Source organism: Emydura macquarii, unplaced genomic scaffold (assembly GCF_026122565.2).
Source record: "Emydura macquarii macquarii isolate MOO-44397 ecotype Brisbane River unplaced genomic scaffold, CSIRO-AGI_Emac_v2 contig_1253, whole genome shotgun sequence".
Classification (NCBI taxonomy): Eukaryota; Metazoa; Chordata; order Testudines; family Chelidae; genus Emydura; species Emydura macquarii.
The window spans coordinates 40,037,164-40,060,574 of record NW_027131390.1 but is presented as its reverse complement, the minus strand read 5'-3'; the positions used below and the strand labels follow the sequence as shown (position 1 = coordinate 40,060,574).

Genomic DNA, 23,411 nt, shown 5'->3' with positions numbered 1-23,411 from the left:
AGTGTCACTCAGTCTTAGTTAGCAAGGAGGCAGAACCCTTCCGCTCAGATGTACAGCTTGCCATTTGTACCCATGCCTTTGTCATCGCACTGTGGGGCTCCCGCGATGCACTCTATCCAGGACTGATGTAGGGAGGCCAAGCTGAAGCCCTAACAATAGGAGATGCTGTGTAGCTTGTGTGCCTGAGGCGCTGCATGGAGCTGATTGTGCTCTAGCTCTGGAAGAAGCCCAAGTGTGCCTGGTCATAGCCTCCCCAGGATAGAAACTCCACACTAAGAAGTAGTCAACTTGGCCCCCGCCATTGGAATTCTGCTGCTACCTGAGAATGATCCTGGGAGGCTTTTTCTATGTGATTGACTATTGCACATGAAACATTGTAGGTCCTGAGTGAGAGTGGAGTTGGTACTAGTTGGTACTGTTTGTGTTTACTGTACAATTACTTGCAGTGCACTCTCCTGCAACAGGTTCTTTGCATTAGAAAAATCTCATCCTCTCCACCACATCGTTAGGAGATTTGCTTGGAATTCTGCACTTGGGGAGCCCCTGGAACTGCAGTTTGGCCCTTTACTGAGGCTTTTGAGGCAGCTCTCCAGCCTCTGAACCCACGCGATGAGTGTACTTATACATTGCTGTGCCATAGAATGTCTGCCCAGGCAGGGCGGGGCTGGCTCCTGCTGCATGAGTCATGGCTGGAAAAACAAGGTATGGGAAACATGGCCAGGCCCTCAGAGCCAAACCTAATGAGCACCGGCAACATGCCCCAACGCCTGTCTGAAGAGCCAGACACATCAGTGGAGTACAACTGCTTGTGATGGGCTCTCCCCAGCTGATGTGAATGGGAAGGGAGGGAAGCCTGAAGAATCAGCAAGCGAAAAGTAGTAAGCTTGGCTAATGTGCAGTTTCAGGCCTCAGAACTGTGTATTTATTCACACACCCGTTGACGCCCATTGGCACCTCCCTTACTCTTGGGGCGTGTTTTTAAAGTCAGATAAAGTTGGGTAAGTCAGAGACTAATAGTGCTGGCTAGATGATGTGGCAGATGTGTTGCCTCCTTCCTCCCTCAGCTCTAGGCATTACTGAGGTTTGCACTCCAGTAGTGTCTAGGGACCACCACAAGATTGGGGCCCACTGGGCTAGGCACACAGTAAGAGAGACCCTGCCCTGAAGAGCTTACAATCTAAATAGACAAACCAGTGGGGGAAAAGGAAGTGATATTTTTCCCATTTTACAGATGTGGACTTGAGGCATAACGAGACTAAGTGATGTGGCCATGAGCACACAGGGAATCTGTGCCAGAGCTGGGAATTGCATCTAAATCTCCTGGGCCATAGTCAATTGTCTTCACCCATCTGTGATTTGCAGCACCCCTTTAGTGTTCCTGCGACGGTCCTCTCGGGTGATGTCTATCACACCTAGTGGTGTGGTGCTCTTGTGACGTGACCAGAGGTGGATTTGGGTGAGCCCACTGACTTATTCCTATTGTGACTACAGAGGGGCCCGAAGCAAAATTCCAGGGGTGAGATTCTCAGTGCTGCTCTGGCCCCTTTACCTGCCATACAAAAGTCTGAAGGGTGTAAAGAGCCCTAAAAGCCCCAGTTCTGGCGGTGGGAGTAGTCTCTCTGCCCAAGCACTGCAGAAGACAACCATAAGGCTAGCCTCTGAAGATCTCTTCATGAGCCTTTGGATAGGGAGTGCACTGGGTGTGAGGAGGCTGGAGTGGTGGGAGAGTTGTGCAGTGGGGACCCAGCCGGGAGATTTCAGGTAGCACTGTAGTCCACGGAGGATGCCTCCAGAACAGCCCAGGACTGAGAGAGTGCAAAGATAGCTTAAAACTACTCTAGCACCCCATGGTACTGAGCTGTGAGTTTTGTGCTGCACAAGTCCTGAATCTCATCTTGCTGGATCTTTTTGTGCATCCTATTTGCACAATTCTAAAACTGATTTTATTCCATGGAAAGCTCTGCTTCTCTGTACTAAATGCCCGATTTTCCCTCTCATTTTCACTGGCGTGTATCAATACTCCAGATTCTCAAAAACGCTCCACTAAATTACGGCTGTGTTAAGACTGTCACTAGAGCTGGCCAGGAAATGGAAATTGCTTCCTGTGAATAATTTCAAAGCAGGACAAAAAGTCAGAAACATGGGATTTTTTGCAGGAACGGATTTCCAGAAAAATTCTGTTTCATGAGCACCCAAAAAAGGGTTTTCAGTTTGCTTGGCAGGCAGGCTGCCTAGCTCCTAGGATGCCTGGATTCCTAGCTAGCCACCTCTCTGTGGAGCAGGGGAGCCAGCTAGCTGGGCAGTGAACCAGCCTGAGGATCCAACCAGCCTGGGGAGCCTGACCGCTCACAGGAAGGGCCAGCCTGGGTCCCTGCTTATCTGGTTTCCAATGAAACTATTTATACGTGTTGATTTTGTCAAATCAGATGGAAATTTTTGACCAGCTGTAGCATTCAGATCAAGGGCAGCATCTGACCCTTGGGTAGAGCTGAGTATGAAACAGTTCTCCCTCAAATGTTCAAAAGTTCAAAATTTATTCTTGTCTCAAATCAAGATAAAAAGTCAATCTCAAAAAAGAAATTGCAATCTGAAACAGCAAAAAATGTTTTGCTTTGGGTCTATAGAAGCACTTTATTTTGAAAATTTCAAAATGCTTCATTTCAATTTTGACCTGTTTCTTTAACTTTCATATTAGTTTAATTAACTTAAATTTCTCAACCAAACCTTTTAAAAGGTCTAAATGAAACATTTGGGACAATTTCAAAACTTTTTAAAGTGTTTTTTCGAGTTGGGAGATTCATCAAAACTGACTCTGACTCAGTTTTGGTTTTGATAAATTAGCATCTTTCAGTGAAAAATGATTCATCCAAAAAATTCCCAACCAGCCCTATCTTTGGGCTAGTTCCTCGCCACCACTTTTTCCTTTTCCTGGCTTGTTTTGTAACATACAGTTACTGCAGGGATAGGAAATAACTTGTAACAACTAGAAGGGAGGAAGAAATACATCAAAACATCCTTACATATCGAAGATTAGAATTGAAATACTTTATAGTCACCCATAATAGAGTTACTGTCCTAGTTCTCTCTCTCTCCTTGTGAGTCTGAGTGGAAAGGCCAAACTGAGAAGGATGGGGGCAGGATAGAGCTGTTTACATGCAATGGAAGTTAAACTAGTTTTCCAGAAGGTAGAGATTGAGCAGAGGAAAGGAGTTTGGGAGCAGAATGTTTGTCATGAATTTATTGCACTTTGATAGTGTTCCAGAATTCAGTGCAAACTAGGTGAGAAGTTGGATCTGCAAAGAGCAGAAGTGGTTATTCAGTTTTCCATGTGCCAAGCAAAGGGAGGAGACTTTGCCAAGCAGTGATGCTGTGAGATCAGTATTAGGCATTTTTTAATGGGAGCGTGGTTTCCTAGCAATGTTGCAGAAACAAGCCACCTACAGGTAATAATAACTTAACTTTATATTCATGTGACATCTTGAAGACTCACAGATTGTACACACAGGAGCACTTGCCTGGTGCTTAAACACAGCTGCCTCTGAGGACGAATACACAGTTGTTGGAAGCAGTGACATAGGATAAGCCTTTAGGACAAGAAGTGAAGAATTCTGCCCTCTTGTAATATTTTCAGAGGGGATTTAGACAGGCAGCATACAATTAGCCAAATTGGAATTTGGTCAGGACACCCACACTAACCCTAATCTGACCCAAAATGACATGGGATGTCCAATGACCATTCATGACCAGGACTTTGGTGTTATGTTTCATGGGAGAGGTGACACCTCCAGTAGCAAAATGCTTCCTAGCTTCCTGGTTGGTGCATTGGCCAAACAGACTAAGATGCCTCGGAGAACACTGCTGCACAGGATTACACTCAAAAAAGAAGCTCCTCATCATGCAAATCCCAAAGGGACGTAGCATTCTTGCAGGCTGAGTGCCACCCAAATCAATCTCTAGCCAGGTCCTTCAGGGGCTCTGACTGGATATTCTGCCAGTGATGGACATAACCTATCTTATTGCTCCCCTGAAACTTGTGATGACCACATGATCACTGGCCATGTAGCAGCATTCCTTAGTAAATATACTTTGGAATCTGTTGGTTTTCCATTGTAATTGTATGTCCATACCAAGATAGCTACTGAATCTGAACCAGTGTTGATGGAGGTAGTTGCTGGGTCATGCTACAGCATTCTTATTGCTGATCTTGTTCTTAATATGGAGCAGCCGATGAAGATGGTGAGAACGGCAAAAGTCAGCGGCCACGTTTCATTGCTGTACCACAGAGTTCGTATAACTAAGGTTCCGTAGATCTGCAGCTTTGTAGCTGTCATGATGTCCCCACAGCAGTTGCTGAAAGGCCTGAAACATGGCAGCACCTGCTGCTATGCAGGAAGAAGAAGAAGAGGGCTCTTGCATTTCACCCTGCAGAGAATACAGATCTTTGGATGAAAGAGGCTCTGTAATTGTCAGTTATTGACACACTTGTACAAGAGACAGCTGTGTGTGTGTGTGTGTGTGTGTGTGTCCGTCCGTCCGTCCGTCCGTCCGTCCGTCCGTCCCCTCAGGTTACTACAGAGTGCTACATGCCTTATCCTAGGAGTGCATGGCTTGGAAGTCATTAGGCTGGGAATTGTCAGTTCCTGAAAAATTGATGTTGTTTTTAAAAGAATGTCAGTATTATACCAATATCAACATGCACCTTCTCTCTGAGTGGTTCTAGGCACATGACCCTGGGCTGCCTCTTTCTCCATGTCTGCCGTGACTAGATTATGGAGTTAGTGGACCTGAGCATGACTCTAAGTGATCTCACCCACCGTGCCTGGTCATGCCTCAGTGCAGGGCTTGGACTAGGTGACCTCTCAAGGTCCTTTCCAGCCGACATTGTTATGACCCCTTAATTCTGAACAACTTTTCACATGGATCCAGGAGGACACTGATGGGAAAGACCCCAATTGTCCAAGAGGAGCAAATTCCCATCTCTCATTTCTGCCAGTGTGATATTGCTGTGATATGTATTCACACACTCACCCTCATCTTGTCTCCTGCCTGGAAACCATTTATAACTGGAGCAATAATGTGGGTTTCTCCCCCTTTTTATTTTTTCAGGTAGGCCCTTTGCTTGGCTCTGGGAACTGAAGTAGAAGAAGATTTGTGAGAACCATGATGTCTCTTGGTGTCAGGAAAGGTAATTTATCTGGCCTCTGCCTCAGCTGCTTTGCAGCCCTTTCCTTCCTTAAGATCATCATATTTGCTCTTTTATATGAACTCCAGCATCTGAGATTTCCCCCATTCCAGTGTAAGATGTCTGAAATGTCATGGCCCCTCCTTCTTTCCTCTGAGCCTTACTCCACAGATCACTGTGTATTTACTTTCTACAGAATTCTGGGCATTTGCTATTTCACTGCAGTAGAATCATAATGCCCACAAAGATAGAAAAGGTGGAAAACTAGAAGCCTCCACTGAGTTTCAGGGTGAACAAAACAATATTGTGAGCAACGCTTTATTGTACTGGCTTACACAGAAGAAGTGTATAAAATTCTTATTGAGGCTACATGTTTTCCACAAGTCAGCAACAGATTCCACCCCTGCTACAGAGATTTGCTCCAGAATCTGAGGTTTCATTTTATAAGTAAAGATGTTTCTCACCCTTTAAAAGAAAAAAAATTTAAAATGTGAATCAAAGGTGAACAGATGCAGCGTTTGTTTTCCTGAATCTGCAGGCAGTCTGCCACTAATAGTTTGATTCACTTCATTCACCTCAATGAGGCAATTGATGTTACTTTTAATAGTACTACTAATAAAATAATAATAATTCCTAGCTCTTTGTATCAGTAACTCCCAAAGTGCTTTACAAAGGAGTTAAGATCATTATCCCCGTTGTGCAGATGGGGAAACTGAGGCACAGGGTGGGGAAGTGACTTGCCCAGAGTCACTCAGCAGACCAATAGCAGAGCCAGGAGCAGAACCCTGGTCTCATGAGCCCTGGTCCAGTACTCTAGCCACTAGGCCTCCATTTTTTACTTTTAAATATTAACATTTAAAAATGGAAGCATTGTTTTCCTCCCTGACAGGAACTTGTTTACACACACAAGTTAGCTAGACTGGTATACCTAAAGTGGTACAACCCCCTATTTTGGATGCAGTTATACCATTATGAAGGTAGTTATACTGATAGAGCTATTCCCACTTGGGACGGAGAATACGCTATACCAGTATAAGGTACCAGTATAACTGTGTCTTGTGTGAGACCACAGGGTCAGATGGCAGCAGGAGGGGCTTTCCCCCCCAAGAGAGCAACGCCCAAGGTGTTTATTTGCAGACAGCCAATCTCAATTAGTTCACACAGGAAAAAAAAATCTCATTAAAATCTGGTTGATCTTCTCATAATGATGGAGATAGGAGCAAGGGAGAGGGAAAATAAAAGTAACACTGTTAAAGGAAAGATATATAAGCCCCAGAATGATCCAGGCCTTGTTCCCTGCAGGCTGAGCAGGGGTTATTACAGGTTAATTAGAAGCACCTGAGGCCATTTAGGGCCCAGCTAGAGTCCTGATAAAAACCCCTGCTCTAGCCAGATGGTGGGAGAGCAAAGAGAGTTGCCAGTAGGCAGACCAGACCAGGGCAGGGCAGGGCAGGGCAGCTGCAAGCAGTATTAGGGCCCCTGGCCTGGAGTAGAGGATAGGCCTGGGTCCCTTCCCCCTCACTGTGCACTACAGAGGCACCAACTGCCCAGAGACAAGGGCAACAGGTGGTGCCCTGACCCACCATACAGCACGAGATCCACCACAGCAGAGCAGGCAATTTGCCACATGTGGGTTTTCACACATCTAGGTTTTCCTGGATGTTGTCTCTTTTTTGATCCTCCACCCTCTGTCCAGGTGGCATTTTCAAATAAGAGGCAATGTTTGGGATTTTTGCAGAACAGATGTTGCAACTGAGAGAAAGCGCCCTGAGTGGTGCCTTTGCTGCAGCCACAGCTGCTGGATCCCATCTGCCCTGGCTCCCAGCCCTGGGGAGGGGGTCCCGTAGGGAGATGCTGACTGATGGACAGGGGCACACACCCGTAACACTCCCCCCACCCTCCCCCCGATACCCCTCCCACTACACACACACACACTGTTCCAGCACCCCCCCATAAATCCCCTCCAGCACCCTACCTTTCTCCCACCCCTACCCCCCCAGCAATGTCCTCTTTTGGGGAACCTGAAATACAGTAGCCCTAGCTGTGTCCACACTGGAGGTTGTACTGGTGTAACTATTGTGGTTAAAATAAAATTTAAAAAAAAAAAAACACCCCCTCCCCTAACTGACATAATTTCAATGGTGCAAAACCTGCATGTCAAGTGGGCCAAATGCTTCTGGCACTTTATTGCTTGTTTCCAGCTGGCAAAAGGTGGCAGCTCTTTGGAAGCAGGCTTTCCTCATGCTTCCTCATTTTTCAGATTTTTCTTATGGGAAAACTGTTGGCACTGAGAGTATTTGGAGAGGGGATATTTCCCATGTAAATTCCCATTTTCCATCCAGCTGTTCTCAGTGCTTAGCAATCTGCAAGATGGGCCCATTTTTGATACTCCCTCCCTCCCTGCTGCACATTGTTCCTCCACACCCTAGCTTTCTTCAGCACCGCCCATCTTTCCCTAGCCCCTCCCTAGACTTTTTTTAGTCCTGTCTGGTCCTCCCTCTCTCCCATCTGCCCTGTGCTGCTTTCTCTCACCCGATCTCTGTAAGCAGGGGAATGGGCCCGCTATTGTGGGGAACTTTCCTTGCTTGTACAATACCCCAGTAGAGTTGGTTAGCAAAAGGATCTGAGTCCCTGCTCCCACTCCCTTTACCCAGAGGCCCCACTTGACCTCGAGGGCTCCCCTCCCATTCCCGTGTGGTGGGGTGCCCGTAACCCCGACAAGGCTGGGCCCAGGATTTCTGGGGCTCAACCCCCAATCTTGCCATGGTCCCTTAGGGCAGGGGCTAGGGTGTCCCCACTCCGGGGTACTAACTCTGCGCTGGGCACTTCCCTGACCCACTGATCATTGCATACAATACAAAGCAATACAATTTATTACACAAACAGCAATCAAATCAATTAAAAAAATAAGAAAAGAGTAAAAAGGTTATAGGAAAACATCCCAACACTGCCCCCTGGCCCGGGGCACCACAAACAGTGTCTCTGGGATTCACAGTCTGTGTCACATGTTGCAGGCCCACTGTCCAGGCCCTGGCTATGCTGCAGGAATGCAGTCAGCCCCCTGCTCTGGCAGTAGCCACACATTCCCAAAGTCCCTTTTGTTCTCCCCAGCTGCTTACCACACCCAACTCCAGACGGCTCCTGCCCCAGCTTGCTATGCTCCGTGCAGCTGTGCTTCGCTTTCTGGGATGCCCCTCTGCTCTGCTGCTGTAGGTTGGGTCAGCTTGGCTCTATTCAGTTTTCTCTGCTCCTCTTCCAGCTGCTGGCTACTTTGTCCTTAGCTCCAGCTAGTTCTGCCCCTGCACACCCCAGGAGGCAGCTCCAGCTCACACAGAGGGCTGGGTTCCCCCCACCCTCCTGGCTCTCTCATTAGCCTGCCCACCCTGTCAATCAGGCTGACCTGAGTTGGCCTCTCTCCACTGGTCCTGGGGGCTGTCCGTTCCAGGGTCCTGCTTCCTCCAGAGATGGCCAATCAAAAAGACCCACTAAGTTTCAGTAAGGGGCTAATAGATCCCTTACATCTCTACCACATGGACAATGCAGCGTGTCCTCATTTTCCAACTTGTGGCATTTTCTCATCTCCTACTTCAGTGATTGAGTTAATATTAATAACACTTACTCCAATGAATTATGTTACTCAGGTTCCTAATAGGTGGGTGGAGAGAGGCAGTGGAAGAAAAGTGGATTTTTGGCAGAGCAGCGCTGAAGAAAAAGTTCTTATAGGACAGGAGGCTAGTGCTTGGAGGCCACAATCCAAATCAAGGTCTTATTGTGACAGGTGCGGTACACTATTTAGGAAGACATGGTTTGATCACTTGCATTTGGAATAGCAGTTGGGAATGGAAGGGTAGAAATGAGCAAGACAAGGGTGTCTCTCTATTCCACTAATTTGAGGCTGGCATTAGACAAGGTTCGCAGGTGGGACTCCTATGTTCTTTGAACTTTGAGCAAGTCCTAAACTCCTAAACTTGTCTCTATCAGGTTGTAGAAATGTTAAACCATGAATGACAATCAGAAACACTTTGTTCCCAATCTAACACTTGCATTAGCTGGAGCCGCTCTGAGTAGATTCAGTGAGGGGGAATGTGGAGGTAAACACACAGCTTTTTAGATACGCAAATGTCTTTGGCTCCCTGCAGTAGAAAAACAACCCATTCATGCTAAATACTTCTCTTAACGGAGCACAAGCAAAGGAGTCCTGTGAATTTCAGCAGCGGATGCTATAGGCCAGGATATCCAGAGTCAAGTGGCACCCAAAGGCCAGTCGGGAGCCTACCTATGACTTTGCCAGCTGGCAAACTCCAACTGCCAAAGCCTGTGTGAAAGGCGGAAAGTTTCCCTCGGTATCTTATATCTATTAGAATAAGAAGGGGGAAATAAGAGCTGGCTTATGTTCCCATCTGGAATGGCTCCTGGTTGGGTCTGTTGGGAGTGGGAACTCTGTCCTTATTCACCAAGCCCAGTCCGTTCCACTCTCTTCCTCTAAGCTGTCTCCTCTTACTCTGTATCAGGGGCTGTAATTTCACCCAGCGCAGAAGATCGCAAGAAGATCATCACACAGATGAAGGTACGCACCACACTAAAAGGGGATAAGAGCTGGATCCACCCACAAAACTCAGACAATGAGGAGGAGGAGAAGAGGAGCAGCCCACTGTGAGTGGGGTTACCTGTTTTACCGACCCCCAGCTTGTTGCCCCTTCCACCCGGAATTCTGTGTGATTGTGGAAGAGTCCCTTCCCCAAACTCAGTGGAGTCATGGGACAACCCCATCACCATCTGGCAGTCCAGGATGGTGGAACAAGGCCCTGTGGCTGGCAGTGAATTCAGTCAAATGGATGCAAAAAGGGGCTGCGAAGCTGATTGCTGGGGTGTGGGGGAATCCCTGAGTGGGGTAAAGCAAGCATAGCTAGCTCTGCACCTCCCCCTGCTGGTCCCAGGGCATGGCATGGCCCTCGCATGGTGCGCTGGGACTACAGACACTTAAAGGGCCAGTGTTTTATTAAGCTGTTTAATGAAAAACAAAACAACAAACAAAAAACCCTTTCTTCTCTCTGAACAAGCCTCCCAAATCCCGACGCTGAGGGGAACACCTAGAAACCTGAGTGCATTAGATGGCGTAGATTCTCTGGCAGGGACTTTTCCCCCTACTGGTTTATAAAGCACCATCTACGTCATGAGTACTCTCCAAATAACAGCAGCAAAATAGGGAGGCGGTGCCATGCCCATGACTGGGGTACCAGCGTAACATTCAGAAGACCTGAGCTCTGTGCCTGGCTCTGCCACAGACTCGCTGTGTGTCTTTGGGCAAGTCTATTCCCACGCTTTGTGCCTCAGTTTCCCCATCTGTGTAATGGGGATAACGATCCTTGCTCCTGAGGAGCTTTGAGATCTGTGGATGAAAGAACTGGGTGAGTGCGATGACAGCAATGTGGTTCCTCAGGGATTCCTGTGCTGAATTTCCTTTGTTAACCCCTTTGTTAACCCCTTCATGGCTGAGTTCCTCTGAAAGTCCTCTATGGCTGCAGCATGCCATGGCTCCATGGCCACGCTGGCACCATGGCCCTATGTATGGGGTGGCCCTGCAGCTGCGTTTCACCCACATAATCATCACATTTTCCAGGTCTAAAGAAGTTGAGACTTGTGTTAATGGCACGGTTACCATTGTGAGTTTGTTCCTTCCCTGCCCAGGCTCTCGCCACATAAGTCTGGCAAGATTGACGGGGGATCTCCAGTCTCAGCATCTGCTATGCCACACAGCACCAGGTAACTGAAGGGTTCTGGCTACTATTTCCCTTCTGCAATATGGGACGGCAAGAATATGCAGGACTGTTGCAGTTGCCTGGGCTTGGGTTCCTCAAGGCTGCCTCACACCCCCACTGGTATTATTAGATTGTACTACACCCACTGTGCTCAGCACGGCATTCTGCAGGCATTCATCTTGGACAGAGTATGGCCCTGCTCCTGCAAGTTCATACCTGCGGGCAGGTCCACGTGCCACCATAGTGCCGTGAACAACCCCAAGCCTGCAAGCTCATAGGGGCAGGTGGATCCCTGTGCTTTGGGCAGAAGGATCCACCTCTTTGGATCGTAAGAAAATATGGGGGAGCGACTAGTCCAGTGTTGGAGCTCTCTGCTGGCTGCAGCCTCGTGGCTGAAAAGAGACAGTCCTCGCTAATCTGAAATTTTCATAAATAACTCTCCTCTGTGAATGGTTTGCTGCTGCTTCCCCCTTTTCCTCCATGAACTCTTGTCAGTTCTCTTTCTGTTACCGCTCTCATGCAGCTGGTTGGATTCCTCTGGGAGGGTCTTTGATTTGCTGCTTTCCTGCAAAGCAACATGCTCATGGAGGCACTATAAATAATAAAAGCCACATTTATAACATTGGCAATGTGGCACCTCGCAGTGAAATGTGAGGACTGGAGTCTGCTGCTGCTGCAGTTAAGGGGGAGAACAAGACACTCAGAAATGATAGTACCGAGGACCATTTAAATACCTTGGCTGGCTGGTAGGAAGGGAGAAAAAGACTGTGAGCTCTCTGGGGCATGGACTGTCTTTTTGTTCTGTTTGTATTGTGCCTAGTATGAGGGGTCCTGCTACATGACTGGGACTCTGACATGCTACCACAATACAAATAATTAAGAGGCCAAGATTTCCAAAAGCGTCTGGTGATTCTGGGCACCCAACCTGAGACCCAGGCCCAGATCCTCAAAGGTATCTAGGCTCCTAACTCCCCCTGAAAGCACCTACACACCCTTGAGGACCTGGGTCCCAGCCAAATCAGACCCCTTTAAGGTATATCAGGTTGGGCACCCAAAAATTGAAGCACCTCAGATTACTAGTCACTTTTGAAAATCTCGCTCTGATCCACTGTGGCTGTCTTTGTGGTATTTCTCCTCCTGTCCCTGTCCCACTTTCACTGTTAGAAAGACATTTCTGATTCAATATTTCACAGGTTTTTATGTCAGTCCTTTTAGCATGTCACAATTTGAAAGTTCTAACCCTGTCTATTCCCCTAAGGGAGTGTTTGCCCAAACTCCTTCCCCAGCAGTCCCCTTCAGCAGATGGACTTTTGAATAAGTTAGCATGAATATGTTTTCCTATAAGATATGTAATGTTTGTTTGATCCATTATCTCTCCACGTATATTCCACCTGTGGGTTTATGTTTGTGCCTGTATTTAAATGGACTGTCAGTACCATTTTTTAAAGGATTAGTCAGTTTCCTGATCTATAGATGCTGCAACTGGGGGTGTGGGGTGTGTTGCTGTACCTCATGGCTTGAAGAGGTTTCCATCATATTGAAGGGGTTTACAGTTTGGTCCAATGGCTCTCAGCACCCCTGGATGGAGGGAGCCTCCTAATAGCACATCCTGAAATTGTGTAAAAACAAATATATATCCTCTGGGGTTATTTGTAAACAATAGATGCTACATCATTTTTGGTTGGAGATGTGAAATAATATCACAGAACTCACTGGTCTAGATTGCCACTCTTGTGGCTTTGGACAGCACCAGAAGCCTTGGTGGGACTGGCAGCCTTGTATCCCATGGATATTTCCCTGTGGCACTGATATTGCTTTTTCTGTTTCTTCCCTGAGTTTTTGATTCATTGATTTCTGTTCCCTGTGCAGGTTGCCAAGTTCCAAGCCCACCTCTGGTTACCTCATCAGGTTGGTATGCCGAGGCCCATCCCCGGAGTTAGAAACACTTGGGCTACAGGTGAAAGAGGCTAAGACAGGAGAGGATAAAATGGTGGGAAATAGCAATAACACCTGGGTTTCACTGTTATGGTAGTGCCAGACTGTGTGGATCCCCTGTGGGCAGAAACATTTGGGTGCTTAACAAGCAATTGAACAAGAGTGCTGGCAGTGATGAAAATCAGATCTCATAAGCTGAGGAGTAAGGTGGTCACTGGGTGGTGGTGTCAAGAAGTATCTCCCCTGTCCCTTGTAAACAGCAGTGCATGAGAAACCAAGAGCATTGTGGGATTCATCTTCCATTGCAGCTGTGGACTTGGTCTTCCACAATCTGACAGAGGATCATGGATCCAGTATTGCTATACTCCGAAATACAAGTGGGAGCTGATTTTAAAGCATTACATAAGAACATAAGAATGACCATAATGGGTCAGACCAATGGTCCATCAAGTCCAGTCTTCTGACAGTGGCCAATGCCAGGTGCCTCAGAGGGAAAGAATAGAACAGTTAATCATCAAGTGGTCCATCCCATCGGCCATTCCCAGCTTCTGGCAAACAGCAATCCCTGCCTATTTTAGGTCTGTCAATGGCTATTAGCTATCTTCCATGAATTTATCTAGTTCTTTTTTGAACCCCGTTATAGTCTTGGCCTTCATAACATCCTCTGGCAAGGAGTTCCACAGGTTGACTGTGTGTTGTGTGAAGAAACACTTCCTTTTGTTTGTTTTAAATCTGCTGCCTGTTAATTTCATTTGGTGACCCCTAGTTCTTGTTTTATAAGTAGAATATAACACTTCCTTATTTACTTTCTCCACACCAGTCATGATTTTATTGACCTCTATCATATCCCCCTTTAATTATCTCTTTTCCAGCTGAAAAGTCACAATCTTATTAATCTCTCCTCATGTGAAAGCTTTTCCATATGCTTAATCATTTCTGTTGCCCTTTTCTGTACCTTTTCCCATTCCAATATATCTTTTTTGAGATGGAGCAACCAGATCTGCACGCAGTATTCAAGATATGGGCGTACCATGGATTTATAAAGAGGCAATACAATATTTTCTGTCTTATTATCTATCCCTTTCTAATGATTCCCAACACTCTGTTAGCTTTTTGAATGCCGCTGCACATTGAGTGCATGTTTTCAGAGAACTATCCACAATCACTCCCAGATAGAATCATAGAAGATTAGGGTTGGAAGGGACCTCAGGAGGTCATCTAGTCCCACCCCCTGCTCAAAGCAGGACTAACCTCAGGTAAATCATCCCAGGCAGGGCTTTGTCAAGCTGGGCCTTAAAAACCAATAAGGATGGAGATTCCACCCCCTCGCTAGGTAATCCATTCCAGTGCTTCACCACCCTCCTGGTGAAAAGCTTTTTCCTAATATCCAACCTAGACCTCCCTCCCCCACTGCAACTTGAGACCATTGCTCCTTGTTCTGTCATCTGCCACCACTGAAAACAGCCTAGCTCCATCCTCCCTAGAACCCTCTTTCATGTAGTTAAAGGCTGCTATCAAATCCCCCCTCATTCTTCTCTTCTGCAGGCTAAACAAGCCTAGTTCCCTCAGCCTTTCTTCATAAGTCAGTGCCCCAGCCCCCTAATCATTTTCGTTGCCCTCCGCTGGACTCTCTCCAATTTGTCCACATCCTTTTCGTAGTGGGGGGCCCAGAACTGGACACAATACTCCAAATGTGGCCTCACCAGTGCTGAATAAAGGGGAATAATCACTTCCCTTCATCTGCTGGCAATGACTAGCAGAAATAAAGATCTCTTTCTTGAGTGGTAATGGCTAATTTAGACCCCATAATTTTATATGTATAATTGGATTGTTTTCCAATGTGAATTACTTTGCATTTATTAACACCAAATTTCATCTGCCATTTTGTTGCCCAGTCAACCATTGTCAGATCCCTATGTAACTCTTCACAGTCTGCTTTGGCCTTAAGTATCTTGAGTAATTTTGTATCATCTGCAAATTTTGCCACTTCACTGTTTATCCATTTTTCCAGATCATTTATGAATATGTTGAACAGTACCTGTCGCAGTACAGACCCCTGGAACACCTCTCTCCATTCTGAAAACTGACCATTTATTCCTACCCTTTGTTTCCTACCTTTTAACCAATTACTGATCCAGAAGAGGCCCTTCCCTCATTGCTTACTTCACTTAAGAGCCTTTGGTGAGGGAACTTGTCAAAGGCTTTCTGAAAATCTAAGTACACTATATCCAATGGATCATCCTTGTCCACATGCTTGTTGACCCCCTCAAGGAATTCTATTAGATTGGTGAGGCATGATTTCCCTTTACAAAAACCATGTTGACTCTTCCCCAACAAATCATATTCATCTATAGGTCTGATAATTCTATTATTTATTATAGTTTCAACCAACTTGCCTAGAAGTGAAGTTAGGCTTACTAGCCTGTAATTGCCGGCATCACCTCTGAAGCTTTCTTAAAAAATTGGCATCACATTAGCTATCCTCCAGTCATCTGGTACAGAAACTGATTTAAATGATAGGTTACATACCACCGATAGTAGAACTCTTGGGTGATTACCATCTGTCCTGGTGACTTATTACTGTTTAATTTATCAGTTTGTTCCAAAACCTCCTCTAATGACATTTCAATCTGAGACAGTTCCTCAGATTTGTCATCTAAAAAGAATGGCTCGTGTTTGGGAATCTCCCTCACATCCTCAGTCATGAAAACCGATGCAAAGAATTCATTTAGTTTCTCTGCAATAACCCTATCGTCCTTGAGCGCTCCTTTAGCATCTCACTCGTCCAGTGGCCCCACTGATTGTTTAGCAGGCTTCATGCTTCTGATGTACTTAAAAATATTTTTGCTGTTACTTTTTGAGTCTTGAGTTTGTTGACTATGACCATGGAATGGTTTATTCTGTTTCTGACCCAATATCTTGCCCCTTACACAAGACTTAGGCCCTTCCATTAGCCAAAATGCTAGATGCATTCACTTCCTCCCACAATTCCACTAGCCGTTTGGGTGCTGGATTGATGCTGGTACACACTCAAGGGTCACAAGGTCATCATGCTTCTCCCCCATGTGATGGACACAGATTATTCATCCATAACATATTGGAGGTGATCAGAGCCCTTTAATCTATGAGGAAAATCTGCAATTTAATAGATTTGATGGAGAGATAGATTTGGGACCCACTTCAGCATGCCAGGGCCTTTCTCGATGGCTCCCTCAGCCTTCTGTAATTTTGGTTCTAAAATGGCCTTGCACTTAACTGCAATTCTCCTCTTCCTGTAGGGGAGTGTTCACCAGGACCATTGACAAGACTCCTCTCAAAAGCACCTCCTATTCCAATGGCACGGAGAAAAGGTTTGTCTGATCCTATTCTTAATACAAGACCTGCTTGGATTTTTGGAATATTCTGCATACACTGGTGCCCAGTCTTTGATTTCATATAGTGCCCGTACAGTCACATGGATTTCCATTAAACTCTGGATGAGCTACTCTGAACACAACCCAGAACCCAGAGAGGATGAAGCTTCTAATAAACTAGAGAGAGACTTGGACCCAACCCGCTGCACTTGGCACACGTTCAAAGACCCAAACTCATATCCCAATTCTGAGGCTTAATGTCCTCTCTAAACTACACTCCTTGTAACGCATAGTGGAAAGGTTCAGCTTGGACCCACACTGACCTCTGAGGAGGCTGCTGTTGGGAGTGTTCTGAGCATGCCCTCTTTTTTTTTTCCTTGGGGTACTTGTCCCAGAAGTCATGTGCTGATTAGAGTATTTGGGGTGGGGTAAGAACCTTAAGAAAATGTCCATGTTGGTTTCATTCAATAATTAATTAAACAAACCCAATCAAAACAAATCACAAACATCTTTTATTAGGAGGTGGTGGTGGTTGTTTGTTTTTAAAAGCTGGAATAGCTGGGGCAAGGCCCCCTGGTCACACACCTTTTATCCCCCGCTTGCCACTATCCTTCCCCTGAACACCCCTTACGTGCCCTGACATCAGGGGTTCCCGTGGGGTGGAGCATTGCAGAGCTAGCATTGCCAGTCCTGAGCCTTCCCCCATGGCAGGCGGATTTATGGCTTCTTTGCCACCATGGCATACCCATACATTTCCTTTCTTTACTGTCCAGAGGACAATGCTAGAGAGAGCAGTGCTACAAGATGCGTCTCTCTCTCCTAATAATGCATGATGGAGGGGGATTCCAGACCCAGTTATGACGGTTCTCAGGACCCCTGGGGAAACTCCTGGGGCCTCAGATCTCAGCCCAGGACAGCTCAGAAGGACAACGTGCTGTCCACACATTGGCTAAAGTAACAAGCATGATCCATTAGGTCATCCTCTTTACCCTCCTCTTGTGAAAGGTTCTCAGATCTGCACAGGAAGGAGGTTGGTGGGATGACAAGAGGTCACGAGTGTCACATTAATGGATGTGACTGTGTCACCTGCAGTGCTGCAGCTCAGACTAAGAGTGCCAGCCTCCCTCACTTCTCCTCCGGATACAAGATGACAACTGAGGATTACAAGAAACTGTGAGTGTCCCGGGAGGAGCGGTGCGCTCCTTCTCCAATGGCTGAGCAGCTGCCTGCCGGGCCTTGCTTGGCGCAGGTGGCTGTCTGATGTCGTCACCAGCCCGATTGCTTGCCTTGCTCAGCATTGCAGTGCCCTTCATTTTAAAAGAAGTCACTACGTGGTGCTTCCTTGGGGCCCTTGTACTGGCTTTCTGCATGGGGTGAATTTTACCCTGAATGATCCCAGCTGGGGCAGGAGCCAGAGGCCTCCAAACTACCACAAGGGAAACCTGTTTTGCCTGTCTGAAGCCCAAAAATGCAGAAATCTCACGTCAGGCTCTGCTGTCAGGACACAGGCTAACTTTTCAGATCAAAGCAGGTTCCAGCTGAGCATTCAGCATTATCCCCCTTTGAGGCTCAAGCCCTGCAAATCAGAAAACCCCTACAGGGGTGTTTTCATCATGGTGCGTAGAAAATAAAAGCACCTCTCCCATGAATGAGGGTCAGGCTTCTAGTGCCCTCCTTTATGTGCTGCAGTGACATCTACCCCAAGGCCATCTCATCTGCTTCATCAGCTTTCTCCTGTCTAAAGCTGCTTCAAAGTTTATTATCCAACACAGATAGCTTTAGATTCCTTTATGACTATGTACAGAAGCAAAGCCATTCACATAATTCTCCCCTTCTCTCTCGGATTCAGGGCTCCATTCAATGTCAGGCAAACATCAATTGATTCAGATGAAGAGGAGCTATCTTTTTCTCCAGATGAGCATAAAAAGAGGTACAAACCATGGACGGCAATATCATCTCATGCAGAGCTCATGGGGATTAAATGGACACAACTGAAAGTATCTTTTCACCTTCTTATCTACCAGCATCATGAGGATCAGGTTTATGAAAACTTCAGCTAAGCCATTGGACCTGACTGCAGTCATAAAAAGAATGCATTTCTATATAGAGCACATCAATGCCCCCAGGCATCTGGCCTCCTAACAAAATATAATTAAAAGCTGGACATGATTCAAAATGACAGCATGGCCCAATTAATTTCCTAGCTAGTGAGAGGGGGTTGGGAACCCAGCCACATGCTTTCTATGAGAATGAATGGAAATAATGGCATAAAGACTCAGAAATATTCTGGGAGTAAAGTGATCAACCAGCTTTCTGCAGCCAGACCCCAGCTCCAGAACCCTGAGTCTGGACATTTTTGCATCTGGTATCTAAATCCAGATCTGAACTTCATAGCTCCTGTGATACGACCTGTGCCCAGGGTTGCCAGCTGATAATGCCAAGGTCAGGGCAGGCTGCAAAAGGAGAGCAGATTCTCCCCACGCTGGTGGGTGACACTGAAGCCCGGCTTCACAACCAGCCACGAACTGCTTCTGATCACCCCCACACTGGATATCAAGAAGCCAGTCCACAAATGTCCACAGCCCCCTTCACTGCATTTCAGCTCCAGGCTCCCAAATCAGCACTAGGTCCAGCAAAGAGACCAGTTACTTAAACTCTCTGCTCTTTGCTAAAAAGGTTCCCTCTGACCCCAAGAGGTCAGCCACAGCACCAGATCAATATAAGTTTGGATCTTACCTAAAAATATCACGCTGCCAGCCAATCCTTTAGTAACTAAGCTAAAGGTTTATTGTAAAAAGAAAGGAATAAACCACAAGAGAAATGTTAAAGGGTTAAAGTAAATCACAGATATACAAATGATTAAAAGTCCATATACTTCAGGTTTCTGGAAGAAACGTGCACTTGCAGGCTTGTGTAATTCTCTCTGGTTCACATCCCGTATCTGGATGGGTCTAGATCCCTCGGTTCAGTTGCAAGATGAATTGGTCCAGAGATCGGTGTATGGCTGCAGACTGGACAGGAGCAAAGACAAAATGGTTTCTCTGGCTTGATCTTATATATCCTCTGTCTTTTGGCCATGTGGCCTGTGAAATTTGCAGGAGCTAAAATGGAGTCCAGAGTCACATGGGCCAATCCTGGTGACTCTTCAGGTGTGCCTGGGGTCCAGTCACGTAAGCAGGTTCTGGTGACTCATTAGTGATGCTGGCTTCTTTCCCTGGGCCCCTTGCACCAGGGAAGGCCTTAATGGGCCATTACGCTGGCCATTGTTCTGCAGCCATCCTATCTGGGGTGTTGCCCGGCAGCACAATTTGAAACACAGATATTTAAAATACATCTATAACTTCCATTTCACATATTACACATGAACATAAGTAATATTCTCTTACTTAGCATATCATAACCTTCCTAACCACACCTGACATGGCCTATCCCACATGGATTATTATGATTCTGCCATGCTGATGTCACACAATATACTAACTGCCCCCCCTCTCAAGTCAGCCCGCATGACAGCTCAGGCCCAGCTTTAGCTTTCACATCACTTCCTCCGTAAGGCGGGACTTCCTGGAACACTGCCTCAGAGGCAGCCCATCAGAGTTTCTGACACTTGAAATAATATTTTCAGAAGCCTGGCCTGGGACACTAAGAATGGAAACATAGTAACCTGCCCACTGTGGGCAAAAAATTGAAGTTGGCAACATCCTGTCCACATTCAGTGGAACCGAAATCTTCAAATTAATGTCTCCAGACACACCTGACCCATTCAGTTGTGAAGCTCAGGCCCCATGCTCTGTATTTGCCCTGTTTTATTATGTACTGTATTGCAACCTTTCATGCCTTGAGACCAAACTACATATGCCCTTGGACAGTAATCTCCTTGAGATAGGGACTCTGTTGTTTGCTTGGCACATTTCAGCCATTGCACTGTGCTATGTACACACATGGCATAGCATAAATATCATAAAGGCTGGAACTGATACCGGGCCACCACAGTGCTGGGTACAGAATAAATGATAGGCCATTATTACTACCCTTGGCTCTTGCTTGATTTATGCCCTTTCCAGCAGAGTCTGATACAAGCCTTCATTGACTTGTTCACCTCTAGCTTCCCAGCTCCCTCTCTGGAATGTGCTCTTTTCCTTCCCTTCCAGGACAGAGGCAGCCAACAGTGTGCTGAGACGCACAGCCAGCAAGGAGCGCTCTTACGTCCTCTCTGCTGCCAAGAAAAGCAACGGGTAATTCTCAGAGGGGTGGGATGAGGTGGGAGTTGGGTGAACAGAAAGAGAAACTATTAGCAAATGTTTCACAAGTGTTTAGGGGCCTGATCCATTGGAAGCAATGGGAGTCTTTCCATTAACTTCGATGAGCTTTGAATCAAGTCCTAACTGAGAAACGCCAAGGCACTGCAAAACTGGGCACATCCATTGATGACCTTCAGAGTGCTTCCCATCTGAGAGGGACAGGAGCTAAAGACAAGAAAAAAGTCCAGAATCTTTGAAAAAGTGATTATTCCAAACTGTCTAGAACCCACAACTCAGACTTGTATGCCCAGACCTGCTGTCTCCAGCACAGCCCTATTGCACCAAGTAGAGAGGGAACTTGTAAGTATTAGTACGGTCCACTCCAAAGACCTGCAAAGAAATTGGATTCCAAGCAGGGTTTGCATCCAGTTTAGATAAGCTCTTTGAGGGGTTGTCTTTTCCCATATGTTATGAGGCCCCCATCTCAGCTGCAGCTCCAGTAACAGGAGTAGTGCAAGTATGCATGAGATACTGCTGGCGTAGGAAGCCCTCTATCCACTTCTCCCCAGGGGGCGATAAAGGTCAGTTCCACTGATTAAAATAAGATTGATCTCTCATGAGAAGTGACTGCAATTTTTGCAGCTTAAATTCCTAAGGGCATCTTTTTTCCTCTTGGGCTAACTCGGAATGGCACAATGAGGTGGCAGGAGGCTGGCAGTGCCTGTGAGGGAATGGGAGAAGCAAGGAAGGAATGTGCCACAGCAGTGATGTAAAGTGGTGTAATTTACACAATAGCAATAAAATAGTGTGCCTTGCACTGATTTGGAATTCAGCTGGTGTGCAAAACAAATGCAGTGTCTGTGCTAAGGAGGCAGAAGGATATTGTGTGTAGCAAGAAAAAAACAACTAACAGGAAGGTGTAAAATCGGAGGGGATGGCATTATTTTAAACGTTCTTAGAATCATAGAAAATTAGGGTTGGAAGGGACCTCAGGAGATCATCTAGTCCAACCCCCTTTTCAAAGTAGGACCAATTCCGACTAATCATCCAAGCCAGGGCTTTGTCAAGCCGGGCCTTAAAAATCTCTAAGGATGGAGATTCCACCACCTCCCTAAGTAACCCATTCCAGTGCTTCACCACCCTCCTAGGGAAAAAGATTTTCCTAATATCCAACCTAGACCTCCAATGAAACTTGAGACCATTGCTCCTATTTCTGTTATCTGCCACCACAAAGAACAGCCTAGCTCCATCCTCCCTGGAATCCCCTTTCAGGTAGTTAAAGGCCGCTATCAAATCTCCCCTCACTCTACTCTTCTGCAGACTAAACAAGCCCAGTTCCCTCAACCTTTCCTCTTAAGTCTTGTGCTCAAACCCCAATCATTTTTGTTTCCCTCCACTGGACTCTTTCCAATTTGTCCACATCCTTTCTGTAGTGGGGGCCCCAAAACTGGACACAGTACAAATAAGGCCTCACCAATGCCGAATAGAGGGGAATAATCACTTCCCTTGATCTACTGGCAATGCTCCTACTAATGCAGCCCAATATGCCATCAGCCTTCTTAGCAATAAGGGCACACTGTTGACTCGTATCCAGCTTCTTGTCCACTTGACCCCCAGGTCCTTTTCTGCAGAACTGCTGCCAAGCCAGTCAGTCCCCAGTCTGCAGCAGTGCATGGGATTCTTCAATCCTAAGTGTAGGGCTCTGCACTTGTCCTTGTTGAACCCCATCAGATTTCTTTTGGCCCAATCCTCCGATTTGTCTAGGTCACTCTATATCCTATACCTACCCTGCAGCATATCTACCATTCCCCCAGTTTAGTGTCATCCGCAAACTTGCTGAGGGTGCAATCCACCCCATCCTACAGATCATTAATGAAGATGTTGAACAAAACAGGCCCCAGCACCGACCCCTGGGGCCTTCTGCTTGTTACCAGCTGCCAGCTAGACATCGAGCCATTGATCTCTACCCATTGAGCCTGATGATCTAGCCAGCTTTCTATCCACCTTATAGTCCATTCATCCAACCCATAGTTCTTTAACTTGCTGGCAAGAATACTGTGGGAGACCGTATCAAAAGCCTTGCTAAAGTCAAAGTATATCAAGTCCACTACTTTCCACACATCCACAGAGCCAGCCACGTCATCATAGAAGGCAATCAGGTTGGTTCATGACTTGCCCTTGGTGAATCCATGCTGGCTGTTCCTGATCATCTTCCTCTTTTCCAAGAGGTTCAAAATGGATTCCTTAAGGACCTACTCCATGATTTTTCCAGGGACTGAGATGACACTGACAGGTCTGTAGTTCCCCGGATCCTCCTTCATCCCTTTTTTGAAGAAGGGCACTATATTTGCCTTTTCCCAATTGTCCGGGACCTCCCCCGATCACCACGTTTTCAAAGATAATGGCCAATGGCTCTGAAATCACATCAGCCAACTCTCTCAGCACCCTCAGATGCATTGCATCCGGCCCCGTGCATGTCTAGCTTTTCTAAATAGTCCTGAACATGGTCTTTCACCACTCAAGTCTGCTCACCTCCTCCCCATTCTGTGCTGTCCTGTGAAGTGTTCTGGGAGCTGACCTTGTCTGTGAAGACTGAGGTAAAAAAAGCATTGAGTACTTTGGCTCTTTCCACATCACCTTAGGGTTGCCTCCCCCATTCAGTAAGGGGCCCACACTTTCCCTGAACATCTTCTTGTTGCTAACATACTTGTAGAAACCCTTCTTGTTACCCTTCACATTCCTTGCTAGCTGCAACTCCAATTGTGCTTTGGCCTTCCTGATTTCACCATGCATGCTTGAATAGTATTTTTATACTCCTACCTAGTCATCTGTTCAATCTTCCACCACTTATAAGCTTCCTTTTTGTGTTTAAGCTCACTGAAGATTTCTGTTAAGCCAAGCTGGTCCCCTGCATATTTGCTATTCTTTCTGCTCTTTGGGA

General features: G+C 46.4%; 1 protein-coding gene across 1 annotated transcript in view; it reads left to right on the top strand.

The window, feature by feature from the left end:
- The window catches only part of ZNF185 (zinc finger protein 185 with LIM domain), a 78,238-nt gene that overhangs the window by 12,633 nt on the left and 42,194 nt on the right, over positions 1–23,411 (top strand). Inside the window, 8 exon segments of the mRNA XM_067549925.1 lie at positions 5,107–5,185; positions 9,694–9,835; positions 10,871–10,945; positions 12,811–12,849; positions 16,155–16,226; positions 17,322–17,402; positions 18,079–18,159; positions 20,381–20,464. Coding sequence (XP_067406026.1) covers positions 5,161–5,185; positions 9,694–9,835; positions 10,871–10,945; positions 12,811–12,849; positions 16,155–16,226; positions 17,322–17,402; positions 18,079–18,159; positions 20,381–20,464 — 599 coding nt within the window. The 5' untranslated portion in view covers positions 5,107–5,160.